At 61.8% G+C, this 27,330-nt stretch overlaps 1 protein-coding gene across 10 annotated transcripts in view; it reads left to right on the top strand.

Annotated features, from left to right (window-relative positions):
- Nucleotides 1–27,330, top strand: part of IQSEC1 (IQ motif and Sec7 domain ArfGEF 1) — a 205,598-nt gene that overhangs the window by 169,671 nt on the left and 8,597 nt on the right. For all 10 annotated transcript variants that reach the window (XM_066241778.1, XM_066241771.1, XM_066241768.1 and 7 more), the window contains 11 exons: nucleotides 3,343–3,640; nucleotides 7,742–8,991; nucleotides 12,381–12,542; nucleotides 14,951–15,073; nucleotides 16,462–16,628; nucleotides 18,476–18,615; nucleotides 19,064–19,093; nucleotides 20,494–20,619; nucleotides 21,625–21,724; nucleotides 24,623–24,784; nucleotides 25,483–25,659. In XM_066241778.1, coding sequence (XP_066097875.1) covers nucleotides 7,748–8,991; nucleotides 12,381–12,542; nucleotides 14,951–15,073; nucleotides 16,462–16,628; nucleotides 18,476–18,615; nucleotides 19,064–19,093; nucleotides 20,494–20,619; nucleotides 21,625–21,724; nucleotides 24,623–24,784; nucleotides 25,483–25,659 — 2,431 coding nt within the window. In that variant the 5' untranslated portion in view covers nucleotides 3,343–3,640; nucleotides 7,742–7,747. Of the gene's footprint in view, nucleotides 1–3,342; nucleotides 3,641–7,741; nucleotides 8,992–12,380; nucleotides 12,543–14,950; nucleotides 15,074–16,461; nucleotides 16,629–18,475; nucleotides 18,616–19,063; nucleotides 19,094–20,493; nucleotides 20,620–21,624; nucleotides 21,725–24,622; nucleotides 24,785–25,482; nucleotides 25,660–27,330 lie in introns of those variants that run through there.

Raw genomic sequence — 27,330 nt, 5'->3', positions numbered from 1 at the left:
GTGGAGGACTGCGTCGTGCCCCCCAGGGGTGCTTTCTCTGCCCCTCCCACATCCTCTCCTCACCCGGGAACCCCTGAGGTCTGGGCTGGGCAGGCAAGTCCAGTCTCTCATGAACCAGGAGGGATCTTGTTCAGACTTTCAGTAAGCAACGCAATTTTTAAAAAAGTTAAAAGCAGCAGACCATCCCCCCCCTCCTTTCTCAGGGTTATCTCAGCCCTTAGCCACCTGGAGGATTTCCTAAGAAACAGCTCAAAGTCAGGAGGTCAGGCATTTCAGGTTCACCGGTGTGAAGCAGGGAGCAGGCGGGCACACGGGCACCTGCTGGCACCCAGCCCCAGCTACAGGCCTGCAGCGTCGTCCTGGGCGGGCTTCAGAACGCTGCCAACCAGACCCAGTAAACGTTGGTGTAGGAAACGTCCAAACCTGTGGAGAATTTTTGTAGGGTTTTTTTTCTTAGCCATAAAGGTGACATGCTGGGGAGCAGGATCTCAGATCTCCAGAGAACGGTGGCTCTGAAGTTTCCTTCATGCATTGAGGAGTAAGGAGGGAACAGTGGCGATGACATGGGGCTGGGGGAGCAGGTGCAGGAGAGTTAGCAAGATTGCACGCTCCCTGAGGGTGCATGCTTCCGAGGGCCCTGACAAAGGCACTTCCAAGGTGTGTGGTAACCTAGATGCACAGAAGTAATGGGCATCCTGGCCCGGTAGAGTGTCCTCCTGATACGCCAAGGTTGGGAGTTCAATCCCCAGTCAGGGCACATACAAGAATCAATAAATTCATAAATAAGTTGAACTGCGAATGGTAACTCACTCTCTCTCTCTCTCTCTCTCTCTCTCTCTCTCTCCCCCTCCCCGTTTTCCACCTCTCTTCACCTCCTTCTCCCTCTCCCTCTTCACTTCTCTTTCTCTCTAAGAAAAAACAAAGGACCAGGGCTTGATTAAGGCAGAGATGCACCTTTTGTAGGTCTGGGCTGTGACTGCCCACGCTGCCTGCCCAGTTAGGAAGTTAGGATCAGATTACGCTGTGAGGTTACTTTTGGTTGGATGTATTTCAGCACCCCTTCTCCGTCCACAAAACAGGACCAGAGTTTTAAGTTCTGCGTGCCCTCACCCTACCCCACACATACACACGAGGCCCAAAGGAAGCTGCTGTTGGCTGACGGATGTCAGGAGGGCCTTGGGGGGTGGTTCTCCCCAGACCTGGGAGGCCAGCAGGCCAGCACATCTGGGTTACACTCGGGGAAGCAGGCTGTGAATGAGGGCCAGCCCTCCCTGACTCACAGCCCGATCAAGGCAAGCACCTCACCTCAATTTCTAGGCCAAGGCTCTTCCCCGAGGAAGTACTTCCATCACCCTGTGGCCACTGGGGAGCAGAAGGGGATGTCCTTTGTCACAGGAGAGCCACTGCATGTCCCCAGAGGCCAGAGCCAGTGGTGGAGGGAAGTCTTGTCCTGTTCTTGCATGGCAGTTGGGTTTGCAGCCATCTCTGCTCAGGGCAGAATTTGAGTCAAAGGCAGACGGCTCCCTGTTCACCGCAGCTGTCTGCTGCTGGCCCTCGGCTTCAGGGCCACCTCCCTGGGGAGTGGCCCCTCCGAGGAGCCCCAGTGTCTGCACTTCACAGTGAGGCCCTGCCAGCCGGTGACAGGTGCTGGTAGTGGAAGCAGAGCTGGGTGAGTGGACAGCTGGCCCCAGGCTCTCAAATGCAGGGCGTCCCATTGGTCTGAAGATGGAGCCACTGGGTGGGGCCTGGGCCCCTTCTCCAGAAGTACTGGGCCTCTTCCAGAGAGACCTGCCCTGCCCAGGGCTCTTTAAAGGTTGAGTTGTATCCCACAGGGACGGGCACTTGGAAAGGCTCAGCTCCCTCGGAGGGGCACCAGAAGCTGTCCCAGAATTGTCTTGGGTAAATGTCTCCCTCCCTCACTGCTTGCCCAGTGCTGCAAAGCAGTCTGCAGTAGAAATCAGAGTCCATCACCAAGTTCACAGGGTTGGGATGAGTAAGTCAACCAGGCCCCTGTCTCCCCCAGTCACCATGCTCCTGCTCAGTGCTGGGGACTTCAGGGGAATGTGGAGACATCTGAGATGAGTGGCCATGGTGTGTGTGGGGGGGCACCCGGCTTGGGCTTTAGTCTGGGCACCCCTCACTCTGTGCAAGTCCCTGTGCTAGACAAGTGTCACAGGCTCGGTGGCTGTGCCAGCAGATGCTTGTTCCTCACGGTTCCTGAGGCTGAAAGTGGGATCCAGGTGTTGGTGGGTGGGTTACTTTGAGGCCTGTGTCCTTGGCCTGTAGAGGACTGCTTCCTCGCCTGGCCGTCCTCTGTGTGTCTGTGTCCTCGTCTCGTCTCGTAAGAACTCCTCAGTGGTTTCAAATGCTGCCACAGCTTCCATGCCAGTCTGCGGACCTGCGGGGTTAGGGCCATAATGGCTTCATTTTAACTTCATTCTCTCTTAAAGACCCTGCCTGTAAATACAGACATATTCTGCAGTCCTGGGGGTTAGGGCTCAACGTGAGGATTAGGGGACACCGTTCAGCCCATAGGAAGCACCAGCACAGCGCACGACCGCCAAGCAGGAGTGCAGCAGAGAGTCACTTTTGTTAAAGACTTTTTTTTTAAGTACAAAAATCAGTGGTTTACTTAATGCAGGTGGTCAGAGAGGGAGAGGAGGTGACAGGCCCGTCCAGCCAGGGAGATGTTTCCTGCTCTGGGCTCTGGGTCATCAGTGGGCTGACCCTCTGTTCTCACAAGCTGACGTTTCTGTGCAGGAGATAGACAGTAAGCAAGATCAGTTAGTCAAGTGTCAGCTGTCAGAGGTGGTGAGTTGACAGCGAAAACGAAACCCGGCTGAGCGGAGCCCCAGGAAGGGGCAGGGTCGCCCGGCCGCGCGGGGAGATGGACGTAGGAGGGGAGCTGGGCAGACGGTTGCCCAGGCTGTGCGGGGAGATGGACGTAGGAGGGGAGCTGGGCAGGGTCGCCCGGCTGCGCGGGGAGATGGACATAGGAGGGGAGCTGGGCAGGGTCGCCCGGCTGCGCGGGGAGATGGACGTAGGAGGGGAGCTGGGCAGGGTCGCCCGGCTGCGCGGGGAGATGGACGTAGGAGGGGAGCTGGGCAGGGTCGCCCAGCTGCGCGGGGAGATGGACGTAGGAGGGGAGCTGGGCAGACGGTCGCAGAGGCTGCGCGGGGAGATGGACGTAGGAGGGGAGCTGGGCAGACGGTCGCAGAGGCTGCCCAGTGCTGCAGGCTCCTCCCGGCCGCCTCCCCCCCCCCCCCCCCCCCCGCTGCTAGGGCTTGAAAGGCCTTGGGCTCTGATGTCCTGCTCACGTAGCCTCTCTCCTCTCTTCTGCAGCGTGGAGGGCGAGGCCCCTGGCAGCGAGACCTGTGCGTCGCTGGACAGCCCCTCGGCCTATCGCCAGGGCCCCTTGGCGCCCGGCTCCAGCCTGAGCCCGGACCACTACGAGCACACCTCCGGGGGCGCCTATGGGCTGTACTCGGGGCCCCTGGGGCAGCAGCAGCAGCGCGTGCGGAGGCCCAAGCTGCAGCACTCAACCTCCATCCTGCGCAAGCAGGCCGAGGAGGAGGCCATCAAGCGGTCCCGCTCCCTCTCTGAGAGCTATGAGCTCTCCTCGGACCTGCAGGACAAGCAGGTAGGCGGGCTGGCCTCTGGCCACGGGAGGGTGGGGGACAGGCGCAGGGCTGCCTGAGATGACGTGGCCTTTCCGGGGCCACTGCGGTGGCAGCATCTCAGCTGAGTGCTGCTGTCCTGCCCCCAGTGCTGGGTGTGAGTCAGTGCTTGTTCCTGGGGCTGTGGCCTCTGCCTGAGCCACTCCGCCCCATACCTGGAGGGCTCTGTGCAAAGGACTCTGCTGGGCTCGGGGCCCTCAGGCCGGACACCACAAGGACATACAGGTTCTGAGTCCCCAGGAGAGAGCTGACCCTTGGGAAGTCTGTTTAGGAGGCGCCTGGGGGGAGGGAGGGGGTCAGTTCACAACGGAAATGGTTCTTGCTCTGAAGAGAACAAGCCCGACCACAGCCAGTAAGAGAGAGGGTGCTCGTTACACCCCCACCACCCCACCACCCCCCGGTGCACAGCCCAGCGTTCTCGTGTGAAACCGCCTCTGAGAACTGCACTTCCTCCTCCAGGGCCGCCCGGACCCCCCCTGTGGGGTCTGCACCTGTGCCAGGCGAGGTGGGGGTGCCCCTGGGCCTGGCTCCGGGAAGGACCAGCAGCCTCTCGGGCGGGATGGGCAGGAGGTCACCGGGTGCCCCTCAGAGTGGAGGCACATAGTAGGCACTTTAACAGACTTCAAGTGTGGACTCTGAGATGGGCAGGAGGTCACCGGGTGCCCCTCAGAGTGGAGGCACATAGTAGGCACTTTAACAGACTTCAAGTGTGGACTCTGAGATGGGCAGGAGGTCACCGGGTGCCCCTCAGAGTGGAGGCACATAGTAGGCACTTTAACAGACTTCAAGTGTGGACTCTGAGATGGGCAGGAGGTCACCGGGTGCCCCTCAGAGTGGAGGCACATAGTAGGCACTTTAACAGACTTCAAGTGTGGACTCTGAGAGGACGTCAGGCGTCGGTGTCAAAGGCCGTGGGAAGAGCCTGAGCAGGGGCGGGGGGCAGGCTGTCGTCTGACCCCCTCGCTCCTGGGCCCTTCCTGGGCGCCTCTGCCCACCTCTGCCCCCCACCAGGCTGCCCTCTGCCTGCTTCCAGTCTCCGTATTGTCTTTTCTGGAGCAGGGTCAGGGCCTGGTATGGCCCTGACATGTCCGGGGGGCAGTGGGTACTGCCCGCGCTGGGTCTTCCTGCTCTTGGTGTTGCCCTCCGACTGTGGACAGCCCTGACCCTCAGCCCTCTGCATCCCCCTCCCTGTGACTGGTCCTGAGCAGGGAGATGGCAAATGGCCAGAGCCTGAGAGCAGATGGCCCCGTCCTGGGCTGAAGGAGCCCAGTCTCCTGCCCCGTGGTGTTTGCCCTGTGACCAGGCCAGCCGCAGGGGTGAGGGGTCCACTCCGTGTGTCAGTCGCTCCGAGACCCTGTGTGGGTCAGAAGCAATGTGGGTAGTGGACCAGCGGCAGGTCCAGCACAGTGGAGCTGAGAGAGGCTGGGCCTTGATGGGGGCCTGCAGACATATCCTGGGCCTCGTGTGGCCTTCCCGTGGCCGTTGCTGTTCATCCTCGCCCGTGCATAGTAGCCAGATAGCCACCTCTGCCAGCACTGCGCTGGGTGCCAGGGAGTCGGCAGTGGGCAAGGCCATGCCCAGCTCCTGAGCAGACACTGTGGCCAGGAAATGGGCCACAGACACGTTAGCAATAAAGACAGTTTAACTCCAGAAGTGATGGTGAGAGGTGACAGCGTTGGATACAGTGGTGGGAGGACCTCTCTGAGTGGCATTAGAACCAGGAGTGTGTGGAGGTGGCTTCCCAGCGGGAGGGGGACTGTGGGGAGAGGTGACAGTGTGGACCACCGAGCCCCCCCGCCCCAGTGTGCTGAGCTTCTTGGCAGTTCAGGCAGAAGTGAGACAGGACAGATGTAGGCGCCTGAGTCCAGGAGGAGCTGGAGTCAGAGTTCCATCTAAGTGGAGGGGCCGGTGGGAAGCCATAGATTCTTCCCCAGCCTTGGGGGGTTCCTGTGGTGAGAGCAGAGGCCTAGGCCGCTGGGAGCTGTGGTTCTGCTTACTGGAAAGTGTCAGTCTTTCTCCCTGCTGTGAGGGGCACCCCTTACAGGGAGAGTGAGGGGTGAGGGCTGGTGGAAGAGCCTGGTCGGGTGGGCTCACTGCTGAGTGCCTGCAGACCGGCATCACTGGGAGCTCAGGTGAGCACTGCTGGGACGGTCTCCCTGCACCCCAGGGACCTTTCTGGCAGGCCTGTTTGGGTGCTGGCCTGGAGGGAGGAGTGGCCATGGTGAGCCCAGGGGATGAGAAGAGCAGGCCTGGGTCACCGTGTCCTCCGGGGGCCAGCGAGGACTGACCGAGAGGACTCTGATGTCAGCACACACACAGCCCACGTCTGCCTTCCTGAAGTCCCTCTCTTCCCCTCCCCTGCGTACCCCCAGGTTTGAGGAGCTGGTCTCAGGCAGACAGCTTGCTGTTTGGTTTGTGAGGTCCGCCCTGAAGCAAGCTCTGGGCCTGAGCTGGTAGCCGTGCCCCCACCCCTGAAAGCTAACATCAGGGGCTGGGACCCCAGAGCTGGTAGCCCTGCCCCCACCCCTGAAAGCTAACGTCAGGGGCTGGGCCCCCAGAGCTGGGGGCAGAGAAGAGGGGGCTTCCTGGAGCCCAGCCTTCGGCCCTGTGTTGGCCCTGTGGGCTCTCAGCACGCCTCTCAAAGCCCAGGAAACAAACTCTGCTCCTAGATGTGGAGGTGAAGTTCCCTTCAGGGTGAGAGGAAAAACGAACCCACCCTGGCTGACTGTCCAGGCTTCGAAATCAGTCTGAGCCACATGCCCCGCCCCACCCACACCCTCCCTGCTCCACCGAGATAGCACGCCCGCCCAGACCAGGGAGCTGGTGTGTCCTGAATTCGCAGGCGCTGGTGCCCCTGGGGTGATGGCTCACAGGGCACACTCTTACTTTCCAGAGGGGTGAACAGGCCCCCAGTGGGTGAGCAAGGGGCCGGCACCCACACTTGGGGGTGAGCAGGGAGCCCTCCCCTCCCGGCCCCCAGTGGCTCCGGCAGCCCCTCCCGGACAGCCCATGTCTCCTGACTTCAGTGACGGGCGCCTCTGCTGACCCTGCGCTCCTGAGAGCAGCCGGCTTTGGCATGATGCCCGGCACGGGCTGCCAGGCAGGACCCAGGCGAGCAGACCTTTTCGCAGGGCTCTGGGAGCTGTCTGGCCCCACGTCAGGAGCCGCTCTGCCTGGCCTCACTCAGGATCGAGGCACAGGGAGCAGCCCTCGGGCCATCCTTGGTCACAGTGGGCTGGCGTGGGCCTCAGGAAGCCCCCGTGTCACCCTGGGAGTCCCAGGCCTGCAGCCCGGCCCGGCTCAGACTCAGGAGGGCCATCAGGACCCCTGGTGCCAGAGGGAGAGCTCACACCCGACCCTGGGTTGTGTTGTCTCTTCTCTGAGCCTCGGTTTCCTCATCTGCACAGGAGGGGAGTTGGGAACCCCGTAACCTGTCAACACCTCCCAGGAGCACAGCTGAGGGTGTCGTAGCCCGTTGTCCCTGAGCCTGGCTGGGCTGAGCCATGGCCTCGTCTCACCGAGGGTTCAGTGCAGGCTCTGAGCAGGGCCCACCTGGACCAGCTGTCTGGCTTCATTGAAGCCTGCTCCTCTGTTTGGAGGTCTGTCCGGCCTCCCTACAATTGAGTGAACCCCCCCCCCTCAGACCACGAGAGCACCCTTGTCAGTGCCACAGAAAGCCTGTGGCTGACGCCCAGTGCCCAGGACTTGCTGAATCCTCGTCTCTGGAGGGGCTGCCTGCCCCCTTCCCACAGCCCCAAAGTCATGTTAAACTGCACACCACAAGGTGCACGAGGCCCAGGCTTCTGTGGCCAAGGAAATGTGGGAAGTCACCTCCTCTTAGGTTCTCAGAAGTCCTGCAGGGAACATCCTTGCTTGAGCTCGGAGGCCGTGTTCCTCCGTGTCGTTGGACCGTGGGGCCCAGGTTTGCACGTCCTGTGCCCGCGGTTGCTCTGGGACTGTGTGGCCTTCCCAGCGGGGCCACTGTGGAGCTGGGTCGGGAGGGCAACCGGCAGGTGCTGTGCTGCTCTGGCCCTCGGGACGTCTTCATGCCCCCTTCCTTGCAGGTGGAGATGCTAGAGCGGAAGTATGGGGGACGCCTCGTGACCCGCCATGCAGCGCGCACCATACAGACGGCCTTCCGCCAGTACCAGATGAACAAGAACTTCGAGCGCCTGCGCAGCTCCATGTCGGAGAACCGCATGTCCCGCCGCATCGTGCTGTCCAACATGAGGATGCAGTTCTCCTTCGAGGGGCCCGAGAAGATGCACAGCTCCTACTTTGAGGGGAAGCAGGTCTCGGTGACCGACGACGGCTCTCAGCTGGGGGCCCTGGTGCCCTCAGAGTGCAGTGACTTTGGAGAGCCGCCGTCCCTCAAGTCTCCCGCCCCGTCCAGCGACTTCGCGGACGCCATCACCGAGCTGGAGGACGCCTTCTCCCGGCAGGTGAAGTCCCTGGCCGAGTCCATCGACGATGCCCTCAACTGCCGCAGCCTTCACGCCGAGGAGGCGTCTGCCCCCAGCACAGCGCGGGCCCGGGACGCCGAGCCCCAGGCGGCCCTGCACGTCCTGGACCACCACAAGCTGGACGAGATGACGGCCTCGTACAGCGATGTCACTCTGTACATCGACGAAGAGGAGCTGTCACCGCCCCTGCCCCTCTCCCAGGAGGGGCACCGGCCGTCCAGTGCTGAGCTGGACCTGCAGCTGCGGGCGGGGGGCACCGCCCAGGACTACTGGGCGCTGGCTCACAAGGACGACAAGGGGGACACGGACACGAGCTGCCAGAGCACGCCGTCCCTCGAGCAGCAGGAGCAGCGGCTGCGGGTGGAGCACCTGCCCCTGCTCACCATCGAGCCGCCCAGTGACAGCTCGGTGGACCTCAGCGACCGCTCGGACCGGGGCTCGCTCAAGAGGCAGAGCGCCTACGAGCGCGGTCTGGGCGGGCAGCAGGGCAGCCCCAAGCACGGCCCCCACAGCGGCCCCCCGAAGGGCCTGCCCCGGGAGGAGCCGGACTTGCGGCCCCGACCCCCCAGGCCCCTGGACGGCCACCTGGCCATCAACGGCTCAGCCAATAGGCAGAGCAAGTCCGAGTCCGACTACTCGGACGGGGACAACGACAGCATCAACAGCACCTCCAACTCCAACGACACCATCAACTGCAGCTCCGAGTCCTCGTCCCGGGACAGCCTGCGGGAGCAGACGCTCAGCAAGCAGACCTACCACAAGGAGACGCGGAACAGCTGGGACTCGCCCGCCTTCAGCAACGACGTCATCCGCAAGAGGCACTACCGCATCGGCCTCAACCTCTTCAACAAGTGAGTGCCCGCGGCCTTCCGGGGGCAGGGAGGGCAGCGCCCAGGGCCACGACCCCGCGCCTTCTGGGGACAGGGAGGGCAGCGCCCAGGGCCACGACCCCGCGCCTTCCGGGGGCAGGGAGGGCAGCGACCAGGGCCACGACCCCACGCCTTCCGGGGGCAGGGAGGGCAGCGACCAGGGCCACGACCCCGCGCCTTCCGGGGGCAGGGAGGGCAGCGACCAGGGCCACGACCCCGCGCCTTCCGGGGACAGGGAGGGCAGCGCCCAGGGCCACGACCCCGCGCCTTCCAGGGACAGGGAGGGCAGCGCCCAGGGCCACGACCCCGCGCCTTCCGGGGACAGGGAGGGCAGCGACCAGGGCCACGACCCCGCGGTGGCCATGCAGTCGTCCCCACCATGGCCAGTGCTGTGGGTGGGGAGCCCTGTGGGCAGTCGTGGGAGAGCAGAGCAGGGGCACACGGGGGCTCTCTGGGCTGACTCAACACAAGTCCAGGCCCAGTTGGCACCTAGAACAGACCAGCACACAGTAGGTGCTCGGGCCCAGCCGGCGCCTAGAACAGAGACCAGCTCACAGTAGGTGCTCGGGCCCAGCCGGCGCCTAGAACAGAGACCGGCACACAGTAGGTGCTCGGGCCCAGCCGGCGCCTAGAACAGAGACCGGCACACAGTAGGTGCTCGGGCCCAGCCGGCGCTTAGAACAGACCAGCACACAGTAGGTGCTCGGGCCCAGTCGGCGCCTAGAACAGAGACCGGCACACAGTAGGTGCTCGGGCCCAGCCGGCGCCTAGAACAGAGACCGGCACACAGTAGGTGCTCGGGCCCAGCCGGCGCCTAGAACAGAGACCGGCACACAGTAGGTGCTCTGGGAACCCTAAAGGCTGGTGCTGTGTCGTGTGTGAGCGTCTGGCTCTGGGGTTTGACCTTTTTCTCGGGGTGTGGCGCGAGAGGCTCTTTGCGCATGGGCTGGCTGTGCGGCATGTGCAGGTGGGACTGGCAGAACGTGCCACGAGAAGGGGGACATGGGGAAACCCTTGTGAGCGGAAGTCCCAGCCAGCTGCAAGGCCCTTGGGGGGTGGGGGTGAGCTGGGTCTGAGGCATGGACGCCGCCTGCCCCCTCGTGGGTTCTGCAGAGGAAGCATGAGTCGAGTCTGAGAGCAGGTCTGAGGCGGGGCTGGTGGAAGAGCAGGCTGTCCTCAGCACTGACAGGAGGAGAGAGTGGGGATGGCGAGTGAGGAGAAGGACATTCCCTCAGAGGGGACACCGCAGGCTCAGCTCGGCTGTCAGCCCTCAGAGTTCACGTCACTTCCCTCCATGGGGTCTCTGGGAGTCGGGGTCACCAGATACCAGCCTGGGTGTGACCCTCCAGGTTGAGGACATGGCAGCCGGCCTGGTGGTGCTGACACGTGTTCACCATGTGCCCCAGGTCCTCATCTCCTGGATTTCGGGAGGCGGGGTTCTTGTTGGGTCTTTGGAGCAGCCCTGGTGCTGTCTGGGGGACTCAGGAACTTGTCCCAGAGGTGGGAACAGGGACTGTCACATTCCTGTGGGCAGGCAGGGCCCGGATCCTTGGTCCTCACTCAGCTAAGAACCAAGAGCCTTGGACACCTGGCATATGGCAGGGGTGCCCTTTCCTGAGACCCCCTCGGCCTGGGCCTAGCGCACGAGGATCAGCCCTGCCTCGGTGCAGGTTGTAGCCAGAGCAGCACGCGGAATGGGGAGGGTCCTGTCCTTCCGGCCCGTCCAGAGCTCTGTTCAGAAGGTCCGCCCCACGGGCCCCAGGGTACAGCTGGCAGGGGCGAGGGAGCAGGGCCCCTGTGCCACCAGCTGCCCCACGGGCCCCAGGGTACAGCTGGCAGGGGCGAGGGAGCAGGGCCCCTGTGCCACCAGCTGCCCCACGGGCCCCAGGGTACAGCTGGCAGGGGCGAGGGAGCAGGGCCCCTGTGCCACCAGCTGCCCCACGGGCCCCAGGGTACAGCTGGCAGGGGCGAGGGAGCAGGGCCCCTGTGCCACCAGCTGCCCCACGGGCCCCAGGGTACAGCTGGCAGGGGCGAGGGAGCAGGGCCCCTATGCCACCAGCTGCCCCAAGGGCCCCAGGGTACAGCTGGCAGGGGTGAGGGAGCAGGGCCCCTGTGCCACCAGCTGCTCCCGGCCGAAATCCTGGGGTGAGGTCAGGGGGTGTGGTCATCACTGACAGAAATAGCAGGGTCAGCTTTCAGCAGTCCACTCCTGCCTGCGGGTCAGAATGCGGCATCTGCAGGACCCTGCTCTCGGCCCGGAACGGCAGCCCTGACGGGCCGGCCGACATGGGCCCTCATCTCCACGCCTGCAGTGGACAGCAGAACACTTGACCTCTGCCCACTGGAGCCAGGGGTAGTGCTGGCCCCAGTCAGCGGCCAGATCGACGGCTCCCATGCCGGCCTGGGTGCCAGGTGCACCCTGGGGCTCTGCGGCTCCTCAGGTTCTGGGGTCGTCAGGAGGACACCTGAGCTCCAAGGGTCACATGTGGCCCCTCCCCTCACCCTGTCTCCTTGGACCCCAGTACCTCCCTGTGAGGTCGGCCAAGCCTGTGGTGTGCCACACAGACAGCAGGAGGTGGAGGCCCAGCGGGGGGAGGGGCTGCAAGGCACGGCACGTCGGTGGCTCACAGGGCACGCGAGCACGCTCAGCGCCTCCAAGCCCTCGTCAGGGCCCAGGAAGGGTATGTGCCGCTCCTCCGTTTTCTTCCATGAATTGGGGCTCACCCTGCGAACATCTTACAGTGCTTAGCGTGGGAATCATTCCAGGCCCTGTTTGCAAGTCCTTGCAACAAGGCACCACAGGGTTGCTGGGCTCCTAGACAGGACAGGTACGAGAGCGCTGGCCTCAAGGGGGTGTAAGCAGTCAGTGTGGGGTGCTCACACGATGAGACGTTGCATATTCTCTGTGGGCAGGTGGACGGCAGGCCAGCATGTGCTGGGCACGGTGCTCCGGTCTGCCTGGAGGTGCAGCAAGGGCACCAGCACAGAGCTGGTGGGCAGGACCAGTGTGTGGGGCCATGCAGGGCAGCTGGGGGCAGTCCCTGCTCCGGCACACACGGCTCTGCTCCTGGGGAGGGTCCCTGCTCCGGCACACACGGCTCTGCTCCTGGGGAGGGTCCCTGCTCCGGCACACTCGGCTCTGCTCCTGGGGAGGGTCCCTGCTCCGGCACACACGGCTCTGCTCCCTGGCCCAGCCCAGCCCACTCTTGGTGCAGGGTCTGAGCAGTGCTGGGAGCCCCCATGTTGCAGGCTCAGGGTGGGACAGGACCTGGGGTCAGCTGGGGCACCTTGCGTGCCCACGGAAGTGGAGAGCAAGCCTGGAGGGGCAGGGGCTGCCAGGGCTGAGCCTGTCGTTTGTCGTCCCCCCCCAGGAAGCCTGAGAAGGGCATCCAGTACCTCATTGAGCGTGGCTTCGTGCCGGACACGCCGGTGGGAGTAGCCCACTTCCTGCTGCAGCGCAAGGGCCTGAGCCGGCAGATGATCGGCGAGTTCCTGGGCAACAGACAGAAGCAGTTCAACCGCGACGTCCTGGAGTGAGTTCTCGGCCTGGGGTTGGGCGGCTTGTCACATTCCCACCTCAGGCCCTGTGGCCTGTCGGGCTCACCCTGCTCGTGGGACCTACAGCAGAGCCTCCCCTGACCTCCTAGACACCCCACACCACGTTACCCACACCTTGCTGGGCACACGTGTGGGCACCCCCCCGTGCACCCTTGGCACCTCCCCTCCTCTTCAGGCCGGCTGAGCCACCCACCCAGCATTCGGCCGGGCAAGGGTCTGGGAGGTCAGGGCCTTGACCTCTGCCCTCAGGAGGAGCAGGAGGAGCCCAGAGGCTCCAGTGCACCACAGCCAGCTCTCTGCCTCTGCCTCTCTCTGGCCTCTCCTGGTGGGAGATCAGGGGGTCAGATCCAGCCCCTGCCTGTGCACCACTTTCCCCACCAGCCCAGAGAGCTGGCGGCCGTAGATTTGTCTGCGGGGACCCTGCAGGAACATGGGTTCCTTCTCCCTGGGAGCTGCTGGCAGCTTTGAGAGTCTGTCCGGCATGGACCCTGAATCTCTCCACTCCCCCTTGAGACTGTCCCGAGTGGAAAGGCCCGAGTCTGGACCTGTGTCTGCTATGTTCAGGGGCTGAGTCCTTGTCACACCGTGGGCAGGATTGACGACCCCTCCCCAGAGCCCGCAGGACACGCTCAGGACCTGTGTCCTCTCACCTTCTCCGTACTGGGGGTGGGATTCCCCAGGCTTACTGTTGAGGATTTATTTTTTAAGTTGAACTACTTTATTAAGATAAAGTAGACATGAGTCTCAGAGCTTAGATCTCTCTCATTTCTTTTGAAGTAATCATTCACTTCAACCGTTTGCTGAGCTGCCCATGGACAGCTGTCCCCTTTCAACCCCTGCTTCTCCCATTTTGCCATGTTTTGTGGCTTTTTCTTCTACTTTTGAGGATTTTTCTGATCAGGCAGCTATGAACTGATGTGCCATCCTTGTGCAGGTAGCCCAGAAACAGAAATCGGAGTAAGGTAAAGAGCTGACCATCAGTGACTGTGGCCGTGCTTTCGTCTGCCCAGCCCCTGCCAGAGGGAAAAGGACAGGCAAGGGTGTGGCCCCTGGGATGAGCAAGGGCCCAGCCACATGTCCACCGGCTGCCCCTAGTGCTTGCCAGGGACCTCTCTGTGCCACAGGCAAGGACACTCACTGTCAGAGAGGGAGGGGCTGGCCTGGGCACACCCCCACGCACATGGGCTCACGTACGTGCTCGCCCTTCTCCCATGGCACGCAGAAGAGGCAGTGAGCCCGGGCCGTCCCTTCCTGCCCGGTGTCTCTCCCGGCCTCTGGAAAAGGCCAGCTGGTTGGTCGCGTGGCTAATGCCCCCACCTTTTGAACCGTGTGAGGGAACAGTTCAGGGTAAAGCAGGTTAGCTCCTCAGTGAACTGGGCCCCCAGTTCTGCACTCCCTCCTGCTGCCTCCACATCCACAACGGCCTCTGGTCCGTAGGAAATCCGTGCATTGTTCTCCTCGGAGAGAAAATAGCAGTGGCCTCAGGAAGGAGCCAGGCTCCTCCCACCCTGCCTGCCACACCAGTGTCCTGTTGGGGTGCTGGTCAGCAGACCAGGGCAGGTAGCCCCTGCCCCTCACTTTCCCCACAGAGACCGAGAGGCCTCTCTGCTCAGAGAAGGTGGGGGCACAACAGCGATTCCCAGACCCACCCCCCACTGGAGGGTCAGCTCCGCAGTGGGACTGGGCTCTCCCGGCCAAGGCCCCCGGCAGAGGCCCCCGGCAGAGGTGGCTATAGCTTTGTTACAGAAGTAAACCACGAGCTGGCTGCCCCAGGCTCTGCCCCCATTCTTCTGATTGGCACACAAGGATGGTCTCAAAAACACCGCCGACCCCTTGCCAGCCCTCCGCACACCCGAGACGGGAGAGGACAGACTCTTTCTGAGTTCGCTCTGGAGAGTCAGTGCCCCAGCCTACACTTCCTTCCACGAAGAGGGACGTGTGCTCCCCGCCTCCCTCACCGGACACCAGCAGCCTCGTGCACGGCGGTGGCTGTGTGCCAGGGCAGCGCGTGCTCTGGGAAACATCAGTTCTGCACAAAGGGTCCTGTTGAGAGTGGCTGTGTGCTCGGGGCCCTGGCGTGTCTGTAGAAAACTGCACGCAGACATACGCACCAACATTTCCTGGCTTCCAGGCTCTATGGGCTCCCTGGACACACAGGGATCTTCCGCCAGAATCTGACTTCTTTGCGGATTGGAGGGAGCCGTGCAGACGCCCTCCCAGACGGGTGGCAGCCTTGCCCCACGCCCCTTTGGGCTGCTCCCTGGCTCCCCTGCACCAAACCCCTCTGTGCCCACCCTCTGCATGCCTGTGTCCCCCTCACCTAATGGGAAAGCCAGCAGAGGCTGTGGGCAGAGGACACTGACGTGGCCTGGTCATGTTTCAGCTGTGTGGTGGACGAGATGGACTTCTCTGCCATGGAGCTGGACGAGGCCCTCCGGAAGTTCCAGGCGCACATCCGAGTCCAAGGGGAGGCGCAAAAGGTGGAGCGGCTCATCGAGGCCTTCAGGTTGGAGCCATGGCAGGGGTGGGCATCAGGGGAGGAAGTCGCATAAACCCTTTAGCCCTCTGCCCTGTGCAGGGCCCTGCGGGTGAGGCAGAAGCGTCTCTGGGTGCCGGGCTCCGTGCTGGTTAGCACTGGAGCCCAGTTTCCGAATAGTCTCTCCCTCCAAGTCCTCATGAGCCTCGTCCATTCATGAGTCCATCCGTGTTCATCTGCCCTGGACAGGGGCCGCTGCTTCCTCACAGTACTCAGAGCACAGGCTGCACAGCCAGATGTCCCGCCTCTGATGGCCGCTCCACCACTTAGCAGCTGTGTGACCTGTGCCCGTTCCCTCTCTGTGCCTCACATCCTGGCCCATGGCGGGGTGGTAACAGGAGACCTGCCCTACACCACTGAGGACTGTGGCCCACCTAGCTTGGCACCTGGCATGACAGAGAGCCTGCGTTCGAGGTCACCACACGGTCTTTCATCCGGGCCTATGAGCACACTTTGTGTAGGGACCTCGGACCTCCTTGCTGGGTGGGACAGACACCTACCCACCATGAACACAGCACTCTGGGCCTGGCACCAGCGGTGGGGCCAGTAGGATTCAGGACACAGGAGGATGGAGGTGTTCAGCGACTTCCACCTGGAGGGCTTCCTGGAAGGGGTGCTATAAAGGTTAATAAAATAGAAGTCCACGTCATCAGAGTGCTCATGGCTGCTGCTCCAGTACAGGGCCCCATGGTTCCTCTTCTCTGTCTCTGCCCTCTCACCGTGCACCCGTGAGGCTAACTGCGGAGGGTCCTAGAGGAGGGGCAGGACTGTTGTAGAGGCAGGGGGGCGCTGGGGGACGAGTGAGGAGGCAGAGTGAGGCGGGGAAGACCACCCCCAGACGCCCGAGGAGCTGGTGGTTTGGCGCCTCTCGCAAGAGCAGGAGCAGCCACGCGGAAACGAGACGGAGCAGCGTTTTCTCGGCTGTCGTGGGCCTGGCCTTGTGCCTCTGGTCTGATGCCCACCTTTACACCTGTGTTCCCGTCTGGGCAGGAGTGCGGAGGGCACACTCTGCCTCTAAGGCCCAGCCCTGCAGGTGCCCCCACAGCCCCTTGGCCAGGATTTAGTCCCGTGGGGCCTCAGCTCTGGGAGCCTTGGGAATGTGGTTCCCACCCCGAGGGTCAGTGCCAGCGCAGTCAGCTGGGTGGGATTATAAGCTGAGAAGAGACAAGTGGACAGTCAGGGCCAGCTCGCTGCTGGGCAGGTGTTATTCCTGTTTCCCAGGGAGCTTGACCCGGTGGGGAGTGACCAGCCCCAGCATTAGCACCAGGCTGAGCCGAGTCAGCGGCTCACGAGTAACCGGCACACCTCGTCCCTGTCCTGGCCGCGGCGGCCCTGACCCATGCCCTCTCGGACCCTAGCCAGCGGTACTGCATCTGCAACCCTGGGGTGGTGCGGCAGTTCCGGAACCCGGACACCATCTTCATCCTGGCCTTCGCCATCATCCTGCTCAACACAGACATGTACAGCCCCAACGTCAAGCCCGAGCGCAAGATGAAGCTGGAGGACTTCGTCAAGAACCTGCGAGGTGAGCTGCCGACGCCCCGTGAGCATGAGCCCCAGCCGTGGGGGACAGGGACGCGCCGGGTGTGGCCAGAGCGGGGCCTTCTCCTGGTGTCACACAGAGAGGGAATCAGAAAGGACCCCCAGGTGACTCCGTGTTCGCCAACTCATGGGCCTCGTGCCCCTGGAGTCCCGGGTAGGACAGGGCAGTGTCCCTGTCTTTGGGAAATGCCAGCTGTAGTGGGCTGGAGTCCCCTTAGAAACGGTATTGTAAATTTTTTTTAATGTAAAAGTTCTTAGGTTATTAGTCCCCTCATAAGAACCTGCAGTCACCACAGAGTCACTGCGAGTCTCACGCCTGCTGTCTGGCCCCACCTCACCCCTCGCCAGCATGGCGCTGGCCTTTGCGTCCCTCGGGCGTCTTCGTGCTGTTCTTGCGTTCCTGCCTCCATTTTCTTGAGACCGTCATGTGGTGCAGTTGTATGTTTAGGGTCGTTTTCCTTCGTGCAAATCATGCCAAAGCCAGTTGTCCGGCCCCCACCAACATGGGTTCTGAATCCGAGTGCAGAGATGACGTGCAGTGTGGCCTCATGCATTATGGCTAGTGTTCCCGCATTTCTGCCTTAGGGACGGTTGTCTGGCTGGGACGAAGGACGTCAGTGACCCTCTGCTTCCTCTGAAGGAGGCTGTTGGTCCTGATCGTCCTGGCCTTATTGTCACCGTGGTGTTCGTGATGGTGGTCGGCCCTCAGGCAGCCAGGGAGGAGGTGGTGTATTTTTAAAAAAGGAGAAAAGGCTGGTTTTAATCAAGTCCAGATGTGAGCGTGTTGAGCATTTAAAATGCCTACTCTTCTCCTTTATCTGTGCCCGGTCGTGGGTTAGAGCCCCCTGGAAGGGTTAGGGTCCCTGGAATTTGACACGTGCTGGCGCGCCCCCTGGTGGTGGACACTGCCATCGCAGGAAGGCTAGAGAGAGCAGAAGCCGCCAGGTGGCAGGACCACCCCAAGCTTGGCTGGCCCCCGAGGGGCCAGGGTTTAGTTCCCAGCTCTGATGGCCAGTCCCTGTCTGGCGGGAGGCCCTTGACTGTGTCTGAAGGGCTGGGAGGCCCCTCCCCAGGGTCCCCCCTCCCCAGGGTCCGACCTGCAGAGCGTGTTAACAAGCTGCTGGACTTTGCGGTCTGAGGACGAACAGGGGTGTTTGTCTCGTCAGGAGGGCTGAGTGTCTTTCCTCACAGCATGTGCAGGGTGGTGCAGTGGGCGGTGGGCGCTGTTCTCAGGGCACCCGGGTTCCGGTCCTGGCCCCCTGCTTCTGCCCGTGCGATGCAGCACACAGCTGGCACTTTGCAGGAGTGCGCCCCGAGCTGCTGACACCTTCTCACAGCAGCCCTGTGATGTCACCATGCTCCCAGTGGCCTCTTTCACAGACCGCAGCTTAGAAAGACTGAGGCTAACAAGGGGTGACATGAGGACATGGGCCCCTGTGGGAGCCTGAACTTACAGACCGTGTCCACACAGCCTCCCCTCACCCCAACCCACCCCAGCCCACCTCCTGGGCCTTGCCGTTCTCATCTGTGGGATGGGCCAGTATGCCCACCCCACGGGGTGTGGTCAAGGTCAGCGAGGGAATGTTTATAAAGCCCTCTGAGCAGCCCCCTACGCTTGTCCAGGCAGCTTGTCCAGCTGGACGGATTCTGAGGAGCTTGTGGTTGATGGAAGGTGTTCAGTAATGGTGGGTCTGTGGTTCTGCTGGGACTGGAGAAATGGACAGCTGTTCTGATTTGGGTAAAAACTGGTAACTCAGAGCCTGCGGCTCAAAGTGGAAGGGGCCGCCCCAGCCCCGGCCCGGCTGACGCCCGGCACTGTCTCCTGCCCAGGCGTGGACGACGGCGAGGACATCCCCCGGGAGACCCTGATTGGCATCTACGAGCGAATCCGCAAGCGGGAGCTGAAGACCAACGAGGACCACGTGTCCCAGGTGCAGAAGGTGGAGAAGCTCATCGTGGGGAAGAAGCCGGTAGGTGGAGTCCGTGTCCCGGGAGCAGTCAGGGCCTGGTGCTCACCCCCCTTCCCACTCGGCCTACCGGCCTCGGCTTCTGCCAGGGGCCCCGATGCCCCTTCCAGATAGGGCTGGTGAGCTCCCTCAGGGTGTGGGTTTCTGCTGGTGGCTTCTACTGTGTGGGGATAGCAACCGTTTCTTCTGGGTTAACATGGAAGAGAACCCAGGGCTTCTGACACTCCGACAGGCGGGGTTGTATGGCTCCATGGTGACTTGGAGTGTCCTCGGAGCCTGCAGTGAGAGGCCCCCAGTGCCTCCCCCGGTGGGGCTGGACAGAGCTGGGGGGGGGGGCTAGACAGAGCTAAGGGGAGGTGGGGGGGGCTGGACAGAACTGGGGGGGGGCTCAGGGCCCAGAAGCGTCTTCTGGAGCATTGATGTCACTTTCTCTGTGCTGTTTCCCGTGCAGATTGGATCGCTGCATCACGGGCTTGGCTGTGTGAGTACCCCTTCCTTTCACATGCTGGCCGATGTCTCACCCGGGGTGCCCAGGGCGCCCCTATCTCCCTACTCCCAGGCCCACACTTCTGGCTGCTTAAGTTAACTTCTGGAGCAATAAGAAAGTTTATTTTCCTCATCAACCCAGCCTCCAATCTCTGCGAGCCCAGAGCTTACAGCCACTTGGGGAGGGCTGTGCTGTCTGGCTGAAAGCAGATACCCTCCCTCCCATCTGGGCCCGTCTGAGCTCAGAGACCAAGGCCTGTCCCCAGACCCTAAGGCCCTGTACCTCGGTGAGCATTGGAGGGCCCTCTGCTCCCAGCCGACCACGCTCTGCCCCGACTGCTTGTTCCTGCATCAGGACGGTCCCCCTCCCACAGCGTGGAGCTCAGCCGCAGCCCCAGAGCACACGTGTGCGCTGCTGGACTGGCAGTCCCAGGACACACCCCTCCTGTGTCTGTCTTGACCCCTGGCTGGCCAGCCGAGTCAGCTCACAGCCCTCTGACCACTTTCCTGCTCAGTTTCCGAGAGAGAGACCCAGACCCCCGGGAGCTCCGTGGCTGGTCCCCTCCACCTCTCCCGCCCCCCATCCCTCCATCCTGTCCTTTATCCTTTCGCTCCAGACAAAACGTGTTCCCTGTTGTGCCGTGCTGGGCCATGGTCTCCCGCTCCTTGTCATCCTGATGTGCTGAGCTCGGCATCCCGCCAGGGGGCCCCTTGCAGGGCTCAAGCTCCCTGGCTGCCACCATGCCCGCCCTCTGGGGGCTTGCCGGGGCGTGTGCTGCTCCTGCGGGATGGTGGGCACTCCCAGAGCCCGCCGTGGTTGGTTGTGCCAGGTCCTGACAGCAGCTTGCCCGGCGGCAGGGTGGGGCTCACTGGGCCTGTGGCAGGTGTGCTCAGAGGCAGGGGTGCAGAGCAGAGGGCAGAGTGGTGACTGCTGGCTCGAGAGTCTGAACAGGGTCTTTCAGACTTCAGAAATGTTTAAGTCAGGAGGGGCCTGCGAGAGTGGGGACACTGAGGCTTCATGGGGTCCCATCATGGGAGGCTGAGGCGGGTTGCTCAGCCTCTCTGCCTCGGTTTCCTCATCTAGAGAAGACTCTAGAAACATGTTTGCAGGGACTCAGGGAACATGCATTCCTCTGTGGCTAGGAACTGTCCTGGGAGCGTACAGCTCTGAGAAGTCTGGACCTGCGTGGGAGGGTGCTGGCGCTTCCCACGGTCCCAGAGGACAGAGTGGGACAGTTGCCACAAGCCAGAAAACACGGTCCTTCTACAGGGTTTGTAAGAAGCGGTGTTTTGAACACGAGGGCCAGGGGCTGGTTCCCTGCACTCAGGCTGGAGCCCTGTGCCGCCCGGGCCCAGAGGTGGGCAGGCTGCTGAGGAGGCGTTTGCCCCATGCAGGTTCTCTCTCTGCCTCACCGGCGCCTGGTCTGCTACTGCCGGCTCTTCGAGGTTCCAGACCCAAACAAGCCCCAGAAACTCGGACTGCACCAGCGAGAAATCTTCCTGTTCAATGACCTCCTGGTGGTACGTGGCCCCCCCCGCACCGTGGCCAGTGGCTGCTGCGCAGGAGACCTGGCCGTGGGCCTGCGTGTGGGTGTGGGCTAGCGGTGAGGGGCTGTTAGCCTAGGTCTCAGGGTCACCAGGGGCAGAGTGTAGTGCAAACGGCCACAAACTGGGGCTTCGTCGTTTATGTACAAGTCCAGAGGGGGGTTGGAGGCTCGGCCTGGCTTTGTCAGAGGCTCGGACAGGTCAGCAGGACTCCTTTCAGTGTCTCCGTCCCTCGGTCTTGTGGGCTCCCCTCTGGGTGGGCTCCCTTCTCAGGCAGGCTCCACCTGAGAACGGAGTGGGTCCCGGCAGTCCGGGCTCAGCCCCGTCTCCTGAGTCCCGACGACTGAGTGAGGCAGAGAGGGGCTTCCCCGAAGGGAGACTGAGGAGCTCCTGCCCAGAAGAGAAGTCAGCCCGCAGGGAGGAAGGTGCCCCACAGAGAGCCTGTTCTCGGTCTCTGTCCGGCTACAGGCCACAGACTCTGCCGGAGGTCCCTGTCCTTGTCCCCACCTGCTTGAGGACCAGCTTCCCTTCTGTGATTCCTGACGTGGGAATCCAGATGTGTGGGTTCAAGTCCTTTATTTAGCACCCCTGACCTTGAATAAGTCACTTCAAACCTCTGACTCCATTTCCTTTGTGAAGTTAATTGCTGAAGGTCACTTACAGTGGCTGGAGGGTCCTGGACATGAGACCTTGCACAGTGTCATCAGTGCCTGTCACCTCCCTGCCGGGTCGAGACACTTTGTCGCCAGCCAGGAGGTGCCAGTGTCTCACAGGAACAGAAAACAGTGCCCAGGCCAGGGCATGGCGGGCGGGCGTCCCTCCCACGCCAGTGCTGCCTGCCGCAGGGCCTCCTGACCTCTGACTGCAGAACCGTCCTCCAGGAAAGCATGGTTGCCATGGCTTCCTCTCGGCTGGAGCCCCCGGGGCTGCTCCAGGGCAGGGCAGACGGGAGGCTCAGCCTCTGTCTCTGGCTGCCCTCAGGTCACCAAGATCTTCCAGAAGAAGAAGAACTCCGTGACGTACAACTTCCGGCAGTCCTTCTCTCTGCACGGCATGCAGGTCCTGCTCTTCGAGAACCAGTGTGAGTCCACATGCACATGTGCTGGGCGCCGGGCGCTGCGTCTGTGACCCGTCACTCTGCTCGGACCGCCCAGTCACGAAGCCCCACTCTCCCAGTCTGTCCCTCCTCCTGTGCCCCAGGGACAGACGCCCAGGGCGGCTTCTCCCCGCTCTGACACCCATCAGTAACAACATGCAGAGTGCCCACGGGTTTACTCTCGCTGTTCCTTCTTGGGGGTGATGGTTTAATTCAGGGCAGAGTGAATTTGTTTAAATGCCGATGAGAAGGGGTGAAGTAAAGGGTGTGGATGTGCAGATGTGGACAGATGAAGTAAAGGGCGTGGATGTGCAGGTGTGGACAGGTGAAGTGAAGGGCGTGAATGTGCAGATGTGGACAGGTGAAGTAAAGGGCGTGGATGTGCAGATGTGGACAGATGAAGTGAAGGGCGTGGATGTGCAGATGTGGACAGATGAAGTAAAGGGCGTGGATGTGCAGATGTGGACAGATGAAGTAAAGGGTGTGGATGTGCAGATGTGGACAGATGAAGTAAAGGGTGTGGATGTGCAGATGTGGACAGGTGAAGTGAAGGGCGTGAATGTGCAGATGTGGACAGGTGAAGTAAAGGGCGTGGATGTGCAGATGTGGACAGATGAAGTGAAGGGCGTGGATGTGCAGATGTGGACAGATGAAGTAAAGGGCGTGGATGTGCAGATGTGGACAGATGAAGTAAAGGGCGTGGATGTGCAGGTGTGGACAGAAGAAGTAAAGGGCGTGGATGTGCAGATGTGGACAGGTGAAGTAAAGGGCGTGGATGTGCAGATGTGGACAGGTGAAGTAAAGGGCGTGGATGTGCAGGTGTGGACAGAAGAAGTAAAGGGCGTGGATGTGCAGGTGTGGACAGATGAAGTAAAGGGCGTGGATGTGCAGGTGTGGACAGATGAAGTAAAGGGCGTGGATGTGCAGATGTGGACAGATGAAGTAAAGGGCGTGGATGTGCAGGTGTGGACAGGTGAAGTAAAGGGCGTGGATGTGCAGATGTGGACAGGTGAAGTAAAGGGCGTGGATGTGCAGATGTGGACAGGTGAAGTAAAGGGCGTGGATGTGCAGATGTGGACAGGTGAAGTAAAGGACGTGGATGTGCAGGTGTGGACAGGTGAAGTAAAGGGCGTGGATGTGCAGATGTGGACAGGTGAAGTAAAGGGCGTGGATGTGCAGATGTGGACAGGTGAAGTAAAGGGCGTGGATGTGCAGGTGTGGACAGGTGAAGTAAAGGGCGTGGATGTGCAGATGTGGACAGGTGAAGTAAAGGGCGTGGATGTGCAGGTGTGGACAGGTGAAGTAAAGGGCGTGGATGTGCAGATGTGGACAGATGAAGTGAAGGGTGTGGATGTGCAGATGTGGACAGACAGCGGAGGTCCTGCCGCTCCACACATTCTGGAGTGGCCCACGGGAGGACTGCCCTGATGGGGCATGATGGTGTGTCCAGCAGCAGGGCCACCCTCATCCTCTCAGACCGGTTGCCATGGTGCTGTCTGATCAGCCATCCACTTGCAAGTTGAAAGTGTCAGGGACCATGGTGAGGCCATTCCAAATCACCGTGCCCAAAGGTGTGGGTTGGGGTCATCACCTCTTCTTTGACCCAAATGGGACCAGCACCTGCCGTACCCTCTCCGATCTCACGTCCACAGCAGGCCCAGGGTTCGCACCCCACCTTCTCCCCACTTCCTGCCCTGTCTGCCCAGCCAAGGCCAGAAAGCCCGCCTCACCTTGGTTTCCACCAGGGGGCCCCGTGCAGCCTGGTGCCACTCCACACTGTCCCAACCAGCAAGCTTCCCACCAGGGGTGGGGTGGGCGTGATGCTCCTGCAGCCGCCCAGACTGCATCCCCAGACGGGCTGGGCAGGGTCATTTTAGATCCTGAGGGCTCAGCCCTTGGTCCTGGCCCGGGTGCTGGGAAGAGCTGACCTCACGTCCCACAGGCCACCCTTCTCGCCGGGGCCTCACACTGCCAGCCCTGGGTCGGTCTGTCTTTGTTGTGTTATGTTTAGTTTTTCTATACTTACTAAAACTTGTCGAGCTGAAATTTAAACTTTACTTCACATTCTTGGCTTCTCTTGAAAAACCAGAAGCACTTGGCTCCCCTAAGTCACATTCCTGTGTGTCGGGGTCCTGGGTGCACGCCCCACCCCCACACTCGCACCTGCTCACGGCCCCACCTGCATTCTGGAGACTCGCTTGGACTTCTAAGCGTTTGAGTTCCCAGCCTTCATACGGGTCAGAGGTGGCCTGGGCGTTTGCGTCAAGATCCTCCCAACACCCAGTGACGGTGCTTGCTTCCCACGGGAAGGAGAGGTGCTTCCAGGGGACTGGATCCCAAGATGCCGCTTGAGCTCGGAAGGGGCCCGAGGCAGGTGGGAGCAGAAGACACTGCACTCAGCACAGAGTGCGCTGGGTGGGGGCTCACATGCGCCCCAAGTCGCTGAGGGTCTGGAGGCCACTTGGGAGAGAACAGAGCCCAGTCTAGTCTCAGCACTATCTGAGATGACTGGTTGAGACTCCACCTACCACAGGGGCTGCCTCTGTCTCCTCCTGGACTCAGCACCTGGTCACTGTCTCAAAGCCCAGGCAGAGTGGCCTGGAAACGAAGGGTCTGGGCCGTGACTTTCAGGTTGGACAAGAAGAGGGCCCGGCTTCCCTCAGCTCAGCCAACTCTTCCCCTGACCCTCATAAGAGGCAGCGCGGGGCCACTGGCAGATGGAGATTGCACTGTGGAAGCTTGTTCTCCCCACGGACCATCTCCCGAGCGCCTGCACTTGACCACCTCCCTCAGCCTGTCCCGAATGCAGACTTACTGGTCTTTCTAGACCAGCAGGGAGGTGGCAGAGAGCGCAGGGCCCATTAGTTCTCCTCCTCCTTGCAGACTACCCCAATGGCATCCGGCTCACGTCTGCAGTCCCTGGAGCAGACATCAAAGTGTTAATAAACTTTAACGCTCCCAACCCTCAAGACCGGAAGAAGTTCAGCGAGGACCTGCGGGAGTCCATCGCGGAGGTGCAGGAGATGGAGAAGCACAGGATAGAGTGTGAGTCGCAGCCCAGCACCCTTTAGGGCTCTCTGGACACAGGCGTTGGCTCCTCTGTGGTGGCAGTGACACAGAAGGAGACGCCCCGGTCTTTTCTGGCCTTCCCACGCCCCTGGGACCAGCAGCCTACGTGCCCAGGCCACAGAAGGGGGCACAGAGGGAGGAGGGGATGGCAGAGGCCTCCTGGTGAGAGCCAGGGCTGTCCTACCTGGGAAGGACCTCTGGCTCCAGGCCACCCCACAGGACAAGAGCTCCTGGCGTTCTGGGGCCAAGCTCTTGGCAGCGGAGTGGGATCACTGTTGATTCACCTTCCAAGTCAGAGCCCAGCGGAGGGACCGGGCACAGCCGTGCCTGTCACACAGGTTCTGTCAGACCCTGGCTGGAGCTTCACTCCCCGGGGACTCAGGTGTACCTGCCTCTGGCCCTCCCAGAGGGCTGGGTAACACTTGCTTCTCTCTAGACTTAGCAGCTCCTCCTTGTTGACCCACTGCCTCCCGGTTCCTAGTTGAAGGTGGTGTCGCAGCTCTTCCCCAAGACCGCCTGCCCCTCCCTTTTCCCCATGTGAGGTGGACAGAGACTTGGAACGGAGCCGACCCTGAACGGAGGGCATGGTCCCCCCGGTCCTGCGGATGGGGGTCCTGGCCCTGCCTGCCCGTCCCAGGCTGCGCCCCTCACTGGGCCCTGCTCCTCTGTTGCAGCGGAGCTGGAGAAACAGAAGGGCGTGGTGCGGCCCAGCCTGTCCCAGTGCTCCGGCCTCAAGAAGGAGTCGGGCAACGGGACGCTGACCCGGACCTGCCTGGACGACAGCTACGCCAGCAGCGAGGGCCTCAAGCGCAGCGCCCTCAGCAGCTCCCTGAGGGACCTCTCGGAAGCTGGTAAGAGCGAGCCCAGGACTCAAGCCGGGCACACAGGGGTTGGGGCAGGCGGCCTGCTCCGGGAAGGTACTGCAGTGTGGCCGGCCGTGGAGGGCTCGGACCGCACACCCCTGGGTTTCCCGTGACCACCCCAAATCGTGGCTGCCTGTGACCATACAGAGAGGACAGCTCCAGAAGGCAGGAGAGTACAACCGAATTGTCAAAGGCGGTCACCCGGTCTCCCTTTCTTCTTTAGGGGCTTTATTTACTCTTTATTTTCTGAAAACGGGCCTCAGGTGAGCCAGGCCCGCTGCTGGTGTCCTGTGTGCCCTCTGCCCCGTGGCTGGTGGTCTGTGCCGATGAATGAAACGGAGCACAGCTCTCTAAACTGCCCAGAAACGCCCTCTCCACTGTCCCTGGTCTTGCTTTCTCCCCAGGGGTTCCCCTCTGGGCCTCTGTCCAGCCCAGAAGCGGCAGCCACGCTCCCTGGGAGTCAGGAACCCTGGTGGAAAGGGATCTTAGTTGTTCTTTGTTTCTGTCTGTGTTTAATTTGCTGCAGCCTCTCAGCCCCCAGCAAACAGCAGCCCTCCCCCGGCCTCCCAGCTCTGCTAGGGCAGCAAGGAGGGGGCGTTCCAGGAGCACTGGGCAGTGGGGGCTGCTCCTGGCTCGCTGGGTGGTGTCCTAGCTGAGCCGGCGGGGGAGGGGAGGGCGGACCCAGCTAACTGCCCATGAGTGCTGCTCCCTGGCTTTGCTGCTGCCCCCACATCAGAGAGCTGGGGGGTGGGAGGTCCCCAGCCCCCACTAGCCTGTCCAGGCAGTCAGCTTCTCCTGGGAGGAGGCTCGGGGTCTCCAGTGGAGTGGGGGTTGCAGGGCATTGCAGAGCGGGCACAAGGCTGTGCCCAGTACTGTAGGCTTCTCGGACCCTGAGCTCTGCCTGTCCCAAGGCCCCAGGGATCCCGGCCCCAGGAGTATCTGCTCTGTTGGGGAGGACCCACTCAGGCCAAGATCAGCCTCCTTCTCCTGGGGCCCAGTGGACCCTTTACCTCCAGGGGCACCCCTGGTGGCCAGCTCTAGGCCCCTAGAGAGCCTGCTCACGACCCATCTGGTACCAGGCTCGTCAGCAGCTCTGCGCCCCTTTGTTTGGCTTATTCATCTCCCAGAAATTTTTTCTTTTTCTTTCTCTTTGAGTTGGATTTTTTTTTCCTTTGCTTCTGTCTCGTCATATTTTTTTTTTCCATAGTGGAAATCAGAAATCCATTGTCAGCATGAGGGCCCACCCAGGGCTTCTCAGTGTCAGCCCTGTGACCATCTTATGCCTGGTCATTCCTTGCTGTGGGGACTGTTCAAAAGGTTCAGCCATGTCCCTGTCCTCTGCCTCCCAGTCGTGATGGTTAGCACTGTCTCCAGAGACTGCCTGATGTCCTCTGGGGGCAAAGCCACCTTTGGTTGAGAGCCACTGGTTTTCCCTGTGGCTTCTCACAGCCAGCTAACCATTACTGGACGTCTGTGGGCCTCTGCAGGCTGGGGCCTGGGGCCTGTGTTTGAGTTTGTGCAGCTGGTCCCTACAGGCTGGGGGCCCTGTCCAGTCTCCTCGGGCAGTGAGGCTCTGTTAGAACTGAGGCGCTCAGCATGTCTGGACACACTCACTCCAGTCCAGGTGGTGAGTGTGTCCACTCTGCCAGAGCTTAGAGC

The sequence above is a fragment of the Saccopteryx bilineata genome, chromosome 8, assembly GCF_036850765.1.
Source record: "Saccopteryx bilineata isolate mSacBil1 chromosome 8, mSacBil1_pri_phased_curated, whole genome shotgun sequence".
NCBI lineage: Eukaryota > Metazoa > Chordata > Mammalia > Chiroptera > Emballonuridae > Saccopteryx > Saccopteryx bilineata.
The sequence above is the reverse complement of the archived record's forward strand: the minus strand, read 5'-3'. Positions and strand labels throughout refer to the sequence as shown.